General features: G+C 37.8%; 1 protein-coding gene across 3 annotated transcripts in view; it reads left to right on the top strand.

Moving 5' to 3' along the window:
- The window catches only part of NBAS (NBAS subunit of NRZ tethering complex), a 316,983-nt gene that overhangs the window by 18,782 nt on the left and 283,927 nt on the right, over positions 1–14,274 (top strand). For all 3 annotated transcript variants that reach the window (XM_072767683.1, XM_072767684.1, XM_072767686.1), the window contains exons 7-9: positions 3,520–3,653; positions 5,838–5,971; positions 7,399–7,497. In XM_072767683.1, the coding sequence (XP_072623784.1) occupies positions 3,520–3,653; positions 5,838–5,971; positions 7,399–7,497 (367 nt within the window). The remainder of the gene's footprint in view (positions 1–3,519; positions 3,654–5,837; positions 5,972–7,398; positions 7,498–14,274) is intronic.

Below are 14,274 nucleotides of genomic sequence, written 5' to 3' on the forward strand. Positions count from 1 at the left end.
TTTTTGTAATTGCGTTTGTTGCTTTTTTTCAAGATTTCTCTTCATGGTTATACTTTTCATTCCAGGAGTATAACATTTTTCTCATGTCTTTACCAACACCGTTATTTCAAACATTCAAATATTTACCTTCTCGGCAAGTCTCTCTCTCTCTCTCTCTCTCTCTCTCTCGAAAGATCCTATTTATTCGTTTGAAAGAGAGTGAGAGAGAGCACAAGCTGGGGAAGGGACAGAAGGGGAAGCTGACTCCCTGCCAAGCAGGGAGCCCAGCACGGGATGTGGGGCTCGATCCCGGACCCTGAGATCATGATCTGAGCTGAAGACAGGTACTTAATATACCAATCCACCCAGTTGCCCCACAGCAAGTTTTTGTAGCTCCACTAGTTTGCTCTTACTCATTGGAGGAGATTGTTCATTCAGCCTTTCATCTTGCGCATGAGGGAGCTGCACCTTGGTGATCTCCCCAAGGTTGTACCCTTCATTTTATGGCAACACTGAGAATAGAACCCAGTGTATCTTGCTTCTTAATCTTTCACTGTTTCTCTTTCTAATCTGAGCACTGATCTAGAGTGATTGCCTGTTACACCAGCGTGCTGGGCATCTCTTATGAACAGAATGGGCCCAGCACCTGGCATTTTGGAATTTATAGTTCAGTGAATAGACAGATGATAAAAAGTAGACAAACACATGTATAATTGTTTGGGATAAGATATGTGAAGATAAGGAAGTGAAATCATTGGACAGTGGGGAACAATGGGGCTTTGAGGCTGCATAGACAGGATGGCCGGAGAACACATCCTGGGGGAAGTGATCTGTATCACTGAAACATTTGAGAAATTGAAAAAATCAACATCTGAAAGATGAAAAGGAGCCAGGAAAGGATTCAGAGAAGGGGGCCCTAGGCTGAGAAAACAGCACAGACAAAAGCGCCAAGTGGGAAAGAACTTGGCAACCACTGGTTGAAGGGGCCACAACTGATGCAAGATGTGAGTGAGAAGAAAGGGTCTCACTCTGAATATGGCAAGTGTCAGATTGCAGGCTAACTTTACCAGCAGCTTTTCTGAATACTTTTCAGACAACCCCATTGACACTTGCTTTGTAAAAATCCGGACTGTTCTATCCTCTCCAAAACCACATAGTCAGCTGGAAAAATCTGGTGATAAAAGTCTTTGTTTTTACATTGTTATGTGAAATCTTATTTTGTAATGAAAACATATCTTTAGCTGGGTCAAAACACATGCTGAGTTTCCTGGAGCTACTGGTTATGACTAGAAGTAATAGTGAAAACAAATCCCTTTCAGATGGAACTTGTTTTAGATAAAGAATGTGGTGTATAAATCTATTTATCCTATCGAAATGAAATAAGAGGAAAAAAACCTGTTATCACAGGTAGAACAGTAATGGAAAAATATTTCTGTGTTTCTTTAGCAGGTGAATATTTTTCAGGGCATTAAATTGTCCTCAAGCTGGTGTTTGTGTAGCATCTGTGTGTAGGCAGGTCTTGTATTCTTATGTTGTTTATTTTGTGCCTGTGTTTACTTCCAAGTGTGATTTTTTTATAGCTTTATAAAGACAGATAACTGATCTTTTTTTATATTCTAATTAAAAAAATTCTTTTCTAGAGTATAGTTGGTTTTTTTTTTTTTTTTTGAATCCTCCTGTGTTCAAGGGCCCTGTTGGATTTTTTTGTATGCTTCTTGCCTGTCGATAAATAGTCAAACTAAAGAAACTCATTGATGTCTGGTATTCTTTCTTCATATACAGAACATCTGTTATGTGTATTACAGAGATAAAAGGGAAGTCTGAATTCTATGGTATCTCACCTAGATGGAAAGAAAACTTTAGTTATGTAATTCATGTTTAATTGGTAGTCTCTGAGGGATGGTAAACTCTTTCCGTTACCTTGCCCTGTTATTATAGATTTTTCTGAAAGACTTAGTCCTCACTCATTAGTGAAACACTAATCACTTTCTGTTCCAGTTTCTAGGATGGTGGTGTTAAATAGGACATTGTAGATTTTACGGAGCTCAGAGACTCGGGGGAAACAGTCATGTAAACAACCTAATAGGTTGTGATAAATGCTATGGAAGAGTTTTGTACAGCATATTTGGGGGCACAGAAAGGAGAGCAGTCAGCTTCTAAGAGTGCCAAGGAGGGAGGAGGTACCCCTTTGTTACCACAGTGGTTGTAACAAAAGAAAACCATTTGAAGAGTACAGAAGAACATCCTAGGAAGAGGCAGCAGTGTGTATGAAAGCCTGGAGTATACATGATTTGCTTATTTGCCAGGTGATTGTATTGTTGATGGCTTATTAGCTGTGTGGTGGAGGAAGTGGTGGGAGGCGACCCTGGAAGCCTGTGATGGAACCCTTTGTCAGGGGCCTTCTGTGTGTGTGTGTGTTTGTGTAGGATTGTGGCCCTGCTTCTCTTGGAAATGGAGAACCACACAGCTGCAGGATGTGTCTGTTCCTTCTTTTAGAAAGATCTCTTTGGAGATTATGGAGGAAGGATTGGGGGAAAAAAAAAACTGAAGGGAGGAGACCAGTTAGGAGGCTGTTGGGAGAGGCTCAGCAAGAGATTAGAGCAGCTTGAACTGAGGCATTCTAGTGGCCAGAGAGGAGAGAGAATTTAATGAATCTCAGAAATACCCCGAGGTGATTCTGAGGCTCAGTCCAGACTGAGAGCTAGTTGTGTGGTAGTGAGATGCTTATGGTTTGGGAAGGCGGGACACTAGGTTCTGGGTTTTCTTTGCTCTTGACTCACCTTGTCAGTCCCCTAATCATTTGGAATCCCTGCTGATAAAGGGAGGGCACTGGTCCTACCAGGCTTTTCAGTTCTGGGCTTCTAATGAGGGGATAGTGAAGCAAGCAAAACATCAAAAACCTCAAATCTATGAGTTTAGAGTTTCATGGTCTCTCTCTCTCTTTTATTTTACTGAAAAAACTCAGAAAAGAGGCATATGTTGGATTGTTAAGGCTGATTATTTAAATGTTATAATTGTAGGACTGAATAGGATAGTAGTTGATTCACCTAATATATGTGTATATGCGTTTCTCCAATACTGTGTCTGTATAACTCTGCAATTGTATTTCCTTGGTATCTATGTTTGATATATTTAAAAGATCTCTGTTGAAATTTTCATTTGTTGCTGTTAGAGTTACTCAGCTCATTGGATTAGAATTATTTTCTGCCCATTCTCTATGCTTTTGATCTATCTTAATTTCATAAATATTTTGAGGTGTACTTTTCTGAGCCTTTTCCAGACCAAGTCATGCTCAGTGTTCAATAGACCCTGGGTGTTCATAGTCTCTGCTGCTTAAGTAAGTGGGGCAGAGGTTGCTGTGGTTTATACTTCCCACTTTTACTTGGAGTGGCTCTGGAAAGTGTTCTATTGAACTGAAGCATTAGAAATCCTTGGGAGAGGATATAATGTAGTTGAATAGTTAGTTTAGTTGCAGTAACTATAAATATTAACTATCTGTGTACCGCATTGTTAAAAGCACTTCTTTTCTTTTCATTCTAGTTCCAAAAGACCCTAAACCACAGTGGAGACGTGTAGCATGGAGTTATGATTGTACCCTGCTGGCCTATGCTGAAAGTACAGGAACTGTGAGGGTGTTTGATCTCATGGGAAGCGAACTCTTTGTTATTACCCCGGTATGTACATAACCTTCAACTGATTACATAAAAGGCATTCAAAAAGTACCAAGGTACTTGAGTGACCGAATGTGACGAGAGGGGAATAGACCTATAAATCTGAATAAGTTGTGAATGTAAGATGTTCTAGTAGATATCTGTATGTGAAATATTTTTTCTGTGTATTTTGTAATACAGTATTCAGAGGTGGTCCACCATTATGGAAACATGGTGGTAAGTAAATACTAAACCAAGGTACAGAAAAATGGTAGAAAGTTCCAGTGAGGGAAGGCAGTCCGTGCATGGTCACAACAGGAACAGCTCTCCAAGGAGTTGGAATTGATACTCTAAAGGGGATAGAAATTGAAAGAGAGAGTGGAGAAAAAAATAATGGTGGTAATAACTTGTATTTGTATAGTGCTTTATACTTTATTAATGAATTTGATATATACTCCTAGTTAATATTCACAACCCTTTGAGTAGATTGGCCAGATACTATCCTCATTTTACAGTTTAGAAAACTGAAATTGAGAGGCAGTTGAATGACTTTTCCTATGGCAATCCAGTTAATAAGTTGTTTCTTTCAGGAATCCAGTGCTTTTTACTTTATATCCTCCCTTGAATGAACAAGATACAGAGGCAGGTAGATCCTCAGTGCTTAACTCTGGCTGCATTTTAGGATCAGCAGGGAAGCTTTGTAAAGAAAAGAAAAATAAAATTACTTGGTTGTCTAGGTTCAACCCACAGAAATTGATTTAATTGATTGGAGTGGGCTCTGGGCATTAACCTTGTTTACAAGTTTTTTGCTGATTTTTAATGAGAAGCTTAGGGATAAGAACCTGTGACATAGAAAACAATTTTTGTTCAGAAATAATGAGTGAGAAAACTTGAAAAAATATGTTAGGCTCATATTATGGAAGTCCAGGGGAGCCAAACTAACGAGTTTGGATCACTGTTTTCTAGACTAGCACTGTCTGATAGAAAAGTAATGTGAATTATGTAGGTGGTCATATGTGTAATTTAAAATTTCCTAGTAGCATTAAGAGTCGAAAGAAACAGGTGAAATTTATTATGTAATCTAATATATCATAAATATTATTTCAACATGTAATCAGTATAAAGATTATTAATGAGCTATTCTACTTTCTTTGATTCCAAGTGTTTGAAATGTCATATTTATTTTTATATTTATAGTCTATCCCACCCAGGACTAACTATCAAGTATTCAGTAGCCACATTGGCTGCAGTATGTATTTTGTGGTTCTGGACAGTAAGGAGTCATTTGCGGTGATAAACTTTATTTTGTGTGCTTCCCAAGGTGCTGCCTTCAGATCCTTAACAATATAGCCTGATACTTAGTTCATTGAAAAAGGTTGCCATTGAGCGAATGTTTTGTCTTTTCCTTTTAGCTGCTGATGGGGCAAATGGAAGTGATTGAGGCTTTTTTTTTTTAAGATTTATTTTATTTGAGAGAGAGCGGGCATGTATGTGTGTGGGGTAGTGAAGGGAGAGAGAAATAAACAGACTCTGTGCTGAGCGCAGAGTCTGACTTGGGGCTTGATCTCATGACCCTGAGGTCAGACCTGAGTTGAAACCAAGAGTCAGATCCTCAACCAACTGTGCCACCCAGGTGCCCCAAGGCTTTTGCTTTGCTTTGCTTTTTTCTTTTCTTTTCTTTTCTTTTCTTTTCTTTTCTTTTCTTTTCTTTTCTTTTCTTTTCTTTTCTTTTCTCTTCTTTTTTTCTTTTTTCTTTTCTTTTTTCTTTTCTTTTCTTCTTTCTTTCTTTCTTTCTTTCTTTCTTTCTTTCTTTCTTTCTTTCTTTCTGAGCATTAGTTACTGCTAGCAATGAAAATCATCATTTGGGAGCTTATATCTGAACTCTGTATCTTAGAATTCTTTGGGGTTGAATGGTGGCATTGTTCCCTGCCCCCCCAACAGAAGTACAGTCCCAACAGAAATTCTCATATCTAGGTGAATCTCATCTAAAGGGAGTTGTGTGGCTCTAGCCTTTGTTGGGAGGGCAGGTGTATAGTTGGGTGTCTGGTTCTAGGCACTCTGATTTGCATGATTCTTCAGTATCCGGAGCAGTTCTGGGACTGTTGTAATGTGCACCTGGCAAGGCCAGCAACTGGGATGTCTTCCAACTATGCATGTGTTAACTTATTTGGAATCTTTCAGAAACTTAATTTGCCTCTTTTTCTATAGGCATCCAGTTTAGCAGGTGATTTGAGTTATGCCATTGCTGGGTTGATATTTTTAGAATATAAAGCCAGTGCACAGTGGTCTGCAGAACTCCTGGTCATCAATTACCGAGGAGAACTTAAAAGTTACCTTGTAAGGTAAAAATATACTTTATTTGGGAACTCCTATTTGAAATGTTTTTCTCTGGCTTAGTGTCAGATTTTGTTTTGTTTGTTCTTTTAGCATTTTGTTGTGAAAAATTGCCAATATAACAGGAAGGTTGAAATAATTGTATAGTAAATACCCTTATACCTTCACTTAAATTCTGTAGTTTGTATTTTACTATGCTTGTATATTACATTTCTGTCCATCTCTCCATCTCGTCATTAATATTATTTTTTAATGAATTTCAGAGCTAATACTTAAATGCTTTAGTATGCATGTCATTAATTAAAGTTTAACATTTTCTTATAGTTTTCTCTTTTGAAATAAAATTTGCATACAATGAAATGTATAGATTGTAAGTGTACCAGCCAGTGAATTATGACAAATGCATACACTTGTGTAATTCAAACCCCTATGAAGACGCAGAACATTACCATCCTGCTAGAAAGTTCCCTCCTGCTCGTTCCCAGTAAATCTGTCTACACCTACCCCCAGAGCAGCTTTTATTTGTTTATTTTTTTCCATCCTAGATACGTTTTGCTTGTTCTGGTAATTCCCATTAATGGACTCATCGTATGCACTATCCTGTCTGAGGTTTCCTTCACTTAGCATATTTTGAGATTTATTTGTATTTTTTCATGTATCAGTTTATTCCATTTTATTAGAATACTAATGTATTTCAGTGTATGAATATTTCATGTGTCCTAGTGTGAGTTGTTACAACAAAGTACCATAAACTGGGTGACTTAACAACGGAAATTTACTGCTCACACTTCCCAAGGGTGTCTGTGTTCTGGGTCCAGCAGGGTTGGGTTCTGGTGAGAACCTTCTTTTGGTTTGCAAACTACTGATTTTTTGCTTCCTCACATGGTGGAAAGAGAGCTAGCTAGCTCTCTGGCTTCCTAAGGGCAGTAATTCTTTTCATAAGGGCGTCATCCTCATGACCTAATGACTTCCCAAAGACCCCACCTCCAGATACCATCACAATGGCATTAGGGTTTTAAAATTAAGTTTTTTTTTTTTATTGGGGGATACAGACATTCATTCCATAGTGGGGTCACAGACATTCAGACCATAACATTCATGATTTGTTCTTTTGGTAGACTTCTGATTTCCAGTTTTGGGATACTGTGAATAAAGCTGTTATGACCATTCTTATACAAGTATTTATAGATATGTACTTTTATTTCTCTTGGGTCACTGTCTTTGAGTGGAACTACTGAGTCATAGTATAGATAGTTAATTTTTACCTTTTCCTAGAGTTTTTCTATTATTCATATTCCCACTAATAACTATCAGTGTTCTGGTGGTTTTGTATCTGCAGCTGTATTTGGTGGTGCCTTTTAAATTATAAAAGTTGTAGTGGGTATTTTTTGGTCTCTCATTGTGCCTTTCTGGTATTTTTTCTTCTTAAATTTAGTGTTGGAACAAATCAGAGTTATCAAGAGAGTCATTGTTTCAGCTTCAGTAGTCATTATCCTCATGGAATCAACACAGCTGTGTACCATCCTGGCCACAGGTAAGCAACCATTTCTTCTATTTGGTAGAGCATCAGGTGCATGGAAAAGTCTTGGCACAGTTTCAGAGAGAAGAAATGGTCCATTCTGCTTATTTTGACTTCCTCATTTTCTTCTCTCTAGTATAGTTGTCTTCAGTATCTATAATATGGTTGTAGTCCTCTTCTGAGTATTTCTGTTCATCTGGCTGACTGAGCTTTGAGCTACACTGGGCAATGAGGAAGTTTTTCTTCTCTTTCTTAAATCTTATTTTCCTCATCTGTAAAATGTAGGTACCTAACTTCTAGCACTCCAGCAGGTTGACAGAACTCACAAAATGCTCTGTGTGAAGTGCCCTTGCATAGGATGTCTCAGTACATGTGCCCCCCCTTCCTTCTCTGCAGACTAGGGCTGCTTTGATGGTTGCACAGCTGATTCCTGCCTCTGTTGCCCCTTCTTTATATATGCCACTTCTCCATGGATTTGCCACCTACATAGAGGTTTCATTGAAAATTGGGAATTTTTTACTTCTGGTGATTTCTCTTCTTGAATTTTGTTATTTGAGGGTGAAATTTTTCTGTTTTATAAGGTAGCCAGGCTAGCTTTTTGGTTCTCTAACTGGGAAGAGTTACCAAGTTGTAAATCAGACAAACCTAGCTTAAATTCTGAATTTTGAGACTTACTCTGTGTCTGTTTGTAAGTCCTTAAACTCTGACCCTCTCTGTACTTAAGTCTTTTTGATGAAAAAGGTGTGCAGTTTTTATATTCTGTTCAGGCATGGGTCTTTTTTGTTCAGAATTTTATGATTGCGAGATTTTTATACTGCAAAGGGACCCACACCCCCCACAGTCCTGTATGTGCTCTTCCCTCATCCCCTCCCCACTAGAGATAACCACTGTCCTAAAGTTTGCATTTATCATTTTTTGATTTCTTTATAGTTTTAACACTTACTCATTCTTAGTTTTGCTGTTTGACTTTATATAAATGGAATCATACGGAAGACACACAAGTCTTGCTTTGAGACCTGCTTTTTGATGCATGTTTTTCTAGTTTACTACCCTTAGGACATTTCATTTTATGAATATATTGCAGCATATTTATTCATTCTCCTGTAAGTGAAAATTTGGTTTGTTTCCAGGTTTTTTTTTTTTTTTTTTTTGGTTATAAAAATAGTACTGTGGCCAAAATGATTATGCATTCCTCTGACACATATGTGTAAGAGTTTCTGTAGGATCTATAAGTAGTAGTGGAATTGCTGAATTCTTGACTAAGTACATCTTCAACTTTACTCGGTAATGCAAACATTTTTCAGAGTGTTTTCTACCAGTGTACAATTCCATCAGCGGTGCATGAACGTTTCTGTGTTTTTTTATTAGCTCCCGTGATATCTCAGTTTTAAGTATTTGCTGATCTGGTAGGTATAAAAGAATATCTCATTGTGGTTTTAATTTTCTTTCCCTGATTACTGATGAGGTTGGACAGCTTTTCATGTTATTGGCCATTCAGGTTTTGTCACCTGTGAAATGCTTTTTTATATAATTTCTTAATTTTTATTGAGTGTTTGGTCTTGACATTATTTAATTCTGTGTTATGTGCATATAGTATCTTCTTCCAACATGTGACTTTTTTTAAATTTACCTTTGTGGAGTTCTATCTGCATATAGCTTCAATAATTTAAAACACTGAACTTTTCACCCAATTTCTTTCCAAAGATAACTACTTCGATCTATTTTATTTGGCCATTTTATTTGATAGCTTTGATTGTTTTCATACATAAAAATGCTTATGTTGTTACTTCTTGATTTCTGTCTTACACATTTCCTATTAATGTCTCTATGTGGAAGATGAGTATCTAGTTTTCTTACTCAGTCCTCACATATAAAAATCTAGCCTTCACTTGTTAAATTGTGATTTTCTAGAGTGAATATTATTAGGGTTATGTAGATGCTTTTCACGGGTGAGACAAGAATCTTCTGTAGTATTGTGTGATTGCCTTCTCATTCTTATTTATCTGTTGATTCACTTATTTACTCATTCATTCGGTAAACATTCATTTCCTACTCTGTGCCATATGCTGTTCCTGATGCTTGGTATATACCTTATGGAACTTCTAGAGGGGGTGACAGACTACAAACAATGAACATGAAGTATTTAAGGAACTGATAAGTCTGGTGGGGAAAAATGAACAGGGGATGGAGGATAGCCGCAGGGTGGGGAGTAGGGTATGGATTGTAATTCTAACTAGGGTAGACAGGTTACCCTCACTGAGAAAGTGACATTTATGCAAAGACCTGCAAGGGATATTCCTTATTTGATATCTGGAGGAAGAGTGTTCTTTGCAATAGCCAAAACAAAATGAGTTGGGAGTGTGCTGGCCATTTTCTAGAAACTGCAAGAAGGCCAGTTTGGCTGAAGCTAATTGAATAGAGTAATATACTGATGTGAAAGAGACAAAGCCAGTGCTAAGTCATGGAGAGGCTTTGTAGGCTAGAGTAAGACCTATCTGGTAACTTCTCACTTGTATATATTCTTATAGTTAACTTTTTACTTTGCCAAGTTTTTAAGTACACTTATTAGATTTGACGCTAAACTCAGCCCTGTTAATATAGAGCTCCTTTTAGTACACTGTTTCTGATTTGAGTTTGCATCTGCTGCATAGCTGTTTCCCTAAGAACTTCTGTAAGAATTTGACTTCATCATCCTGAGGATTGCTTTCATATTTTTTTGTTGCATCACCTGTTTCCTGGATCCTTTTTTTTTGTTTTGTTTTGTTTTGCTTTGTTTATTTCACTGTTTTGGTGAACTTCTGTAATTCCCTAAGGAAGAGTACATCTGGAAGTATATAGTTTTTGAGGCCTTACCTGTCTAAAAATGGCTTTTATTCTACCTTCATGCTTAATTGATAATTTGGCTGGATAGAATTGTAGGCTGGAAATAATTTTCTTCTTAGGATGTTGAAGATATTACCCAATTATCTAGCTTCTAGGGCTGCCCTTGAGAATTCTCATGTACTTTTTTCCCTCTATTTTTTATTTTTTATTTTTTTGTCTCTCTTCTCCGTGGAAACTCAGATTCTTTTTTTTTTCCTACACTGTTTTTCTAAACTTAGTCGTATTCTGTCTTGGGAGCAGTGTTTTCTTTCTTTTTTTTTTTTTTAATATTTTATTAACTTATTCATGATAAACACAGAGAGAGAGAGAGAGAGAGAGAGAGAGTCAGAGGGAGAAGCAGGCTCCATGCAGCGAGCCCAATGCGGTACTCGATCCTGGGACTCCAGGATTATGCCCTGGGCTGAACATAGGCGCTAAACTACTGAGCCACCCAGGGATCCCTTGGAGCAGTGTTTTATTTCCAAAGTATTGGCCCTTCATTTTGGATATTCACTTTTGGGAAAATTCATTGAATTATTTCTTTGATTGTTTCTTCCCCTCTGTTTTATCTTTTCTTTCTGGAACATCTGTTTTCTAGATGTTGAATCTCAGTGGACTCACCTTTATTCTTCTCCTTTATCCGTTTTGTTTTCATTGAAAAAAGAGAAGTAAAAGATTATTTTAATTCTTTCTATATAAATATATTTACTTAATATAGTTTGAAGCACTTTTGAGATCTGTTATAAATATAATGAATTAATGATACATAGGATATCCAATTTAGAAAGAAAAAAATCTGTGTTCTGATTAATTTTTTCAGATCTGTGTTCTTTTTTTTAACTAATTTTTCTGTGCCTCATCTTTTTTTTTTTTTTTTGATTTTTTAAAAAATTTTTATTTATTTATGACAGTCACACACACACACAGAGAGAGAGAGAGAGAGAGAGAGGCAGAGACATGGGCAGAGGGAGAAGCAGGCTCCATGCACCGGGAGCCCGACGTGGGATTCGATCCTGGGTCTCCAGGATCGCGCCCTGGGCCAAAGGCAGGCGCTAAACCGCTGCGCCACCCAGGGATCCCGCCTCATCTTTTTTGAACTAGGCTTTGTGTTTTTTGTTTCAGTTGTTACATTTCTCATTTCTAGAAGTTCTCTGTAGTTATTTTATGAATCTCGTGAGCCACTCGTTTTGAGGGTTGTTTTGAGGACTAGATACATAGTAGGTCAGGAAATGATAGTAGTGGATAAATAAAATACTAATTTCTTCCTTTTGATTTGTGTGGCTCCTGCCTTAAAGAGCCAGTTTGCTATATCCTTAAGAAATTTGACAATCCAGTTGCAAATCTAGTTAAACTAAAAAAATTAAAAAATTGTTTATTATATTTAGCATATTATTTTCCAGTCTGAAATAATAGACCTTTGTTTTATTTTGGATACACTTGAGTGATAACAAGCACAGTTAGAGGTCTTTACATTTTATAAAATTGAATGTAATTGTATATGCTGCAAATTACTGCCATTTTCTTAAAACATTTCTTTTATTAAAACATTGTATAAACACATTACAAGAATAAGAAAATTGTATTTTTATTTTATTCTTTCAACTTCTTTTTTTTTAATAATAAATTTATTTTTTATTGGTGTTCAATTTGCCAACATACAGAATAACACCCAGTGCTCGTCCTGTCAAGGGCCCCGGTCAGTGCCCATCACCCAGTCACCCCCACCCCCCGCCCTCCTTCCCTTCCACCACCCCTAGTTCGTTTCCCAGAGTTAGGAGTCTTCACGTTCTGTCTCCCTTTCTGATATTTCCTACCCATTTCTTCTCCCTTCCCTTCTATTCCCTTTCACTATTATTTATATTCCCCAAATGAATGAGAACATACACTGTTTGTCCTTCTACAATCAACTTACTTCACTCAGCATAATACCCTCCAGTTCCATCCATGTTGAAGCAAATGGTGCGTATTTGTCGTTTCTAATGGCTGAGGAATATTCCATTGTATACATAAACCACATCTTCTTTATCCATTCATCTTTCGATGGACACCAAGGCTCCTTCCACAGTTTGGCTATTGTGGACATTGCTGCTAGAAACATCGGGGTGCAGGTGTCCTGGCGTTTCACTGCATCTGTATCTTTGGGGTAAATCCCCAGCAGTGCAGTTGCTGGGTCGTAGGGCAGGTCTATTTTTAACTCTTTGAGGAACCTCCACACAGTTTTCCAGAGTAGCTGTACCAGTTCACATTCCCACCAACAGTGCAAGAGGGTTCCCTTTTTTCTGCATCCTCTCCAACATTTGTGGTTTCCTGCCTTGTTAATTTTCCCCATTCTCACTGGTGTGAGGTGGTATCTCATTGTGGTTTATTTCTTTTTTTTTTTTTTTAATTTTTTAATTTATTATTTATGATAGTCACACAGAGAGAGAGAGGCAGACACAGGCAGAAGGAGAAGCAGGCTCTATGCACTGGGAGCCCGACATGGGATTCAATCCGGGGTCTCCAGGATTGTGCCCTGGGCCAAAGGCAGGCGCCAAACCATTGCGCCACCCAGGGATCCCTCATTGTGGTTTATTTCTACACAAGGCTAGTTCAACACTCGTAAAACAATCAATGTGATTCATCATATCAGCAAGAGAAAAACCAAGAACCATATGATCCTCTCAATAGATGCAGAGAAAGCATTTGACAAAATACAGCATCCATTCCTGATCAAAACTCTTCAGAGTGTAGGGATAGAGGGAACATTCTTCAACATCTTAAAAGCCATCTATGAAAAACCCACAGCAAATATAATTCTCAATGGGGAAGCACTGGGAGCCTTTCCCCTAAGATCAGGAACAAGACAGGGATGTCCACTCTCACCACTGCTGTTCAACATAGTACTAGAAGTCCTAGCCTCAGCAATCAGACAACAAAAAGACATTAAAGGCATTCAAATTGGCAAAGAAGAAGTCAGACTCTCCCTCTTCGCCGATGACATGATACTCTACATGGAAAACCCAAAAGACTCCACCCCAGGATTGCTAGAACTCATACAGCAATTTGGCAGTGTGGCAGGATACAAAATCAATGCCCCAGAAGTCAGTGGCATTTCTATACACTAACAATGAGACTGAAGAAAGAGAAATTAAGGAGTCAATCCCATTTACAGTTGCACCCAAAAGCATAAGATACCTAGGAATAAACCTAACCAAAGAGGTGAAGGATCTATACCCTAAAAACTACAGAACACTTCTGAAAGAAATTGAGGAAGACACAAACAGATGGAAAAATATTCCATGCTCATGGATTGGCAGAATTAATATTGTGAAAATGTCAATGTTACCCAGGGCAATTTACACGTTTAATGCAATCCCTATCAAAATACCATGGACTTTCTTCAGAGAGTTGGAACAAATTATTTTAAGATTTGTGTGGAATCAGAAAAGACCCCGAATAGCCAGGGGAATTTTAAAAAAGAAAATCATAGCTGGGGGCATCACAATGCCAGATTTCAGGTTGTACTACAAAGCTGTGGTCATCAAGACAGTGTGGTACTGGCACAAAAACAGACACATAGATCAGTGGAACAGAATAGAGAACCCAGAAGTGGACCCTCAACTTTATGGTCAACTAATATTCGACAAAGGAGGGAAGACTATCCATTGGAAGAAAGACAGTCTCTTCAATAAATGGTGCTGGGAAAATTGGACATCCACATCCAGAAGAATGAAACTAGACCACTCTCTTGCACCATACACAAAGATAAACTCAAAATGGATGAAAGATCTAAATGTGAGACAAGATTCCATCAAAATCCTAGAGGAGAACACAGGCAACACCCTTTTTGAACTCGGCCACAGTAACTTCTTGCAAGATACATCCACGAAGGCAAAAGAAACAAAAGCAAAAATGAACTATTGGGACTTCATCAAGATAAGAAGTTTTGCA

The sequence above is a fragment of the Vulpes vulpes genome, chromosome 8 (genome assembly GCF_048418805.1).
Source record: "Vulpes vulpes isolate BD-2025 chromosome 8, VulVul3, whole genome shotgun sequence".
NCBI classification, from domain to species: Eukaryota; Metazoa; Chordata; class Mammalia; order Carnivora; family Canidae; genus Vulpes; species Vulpes vulpes.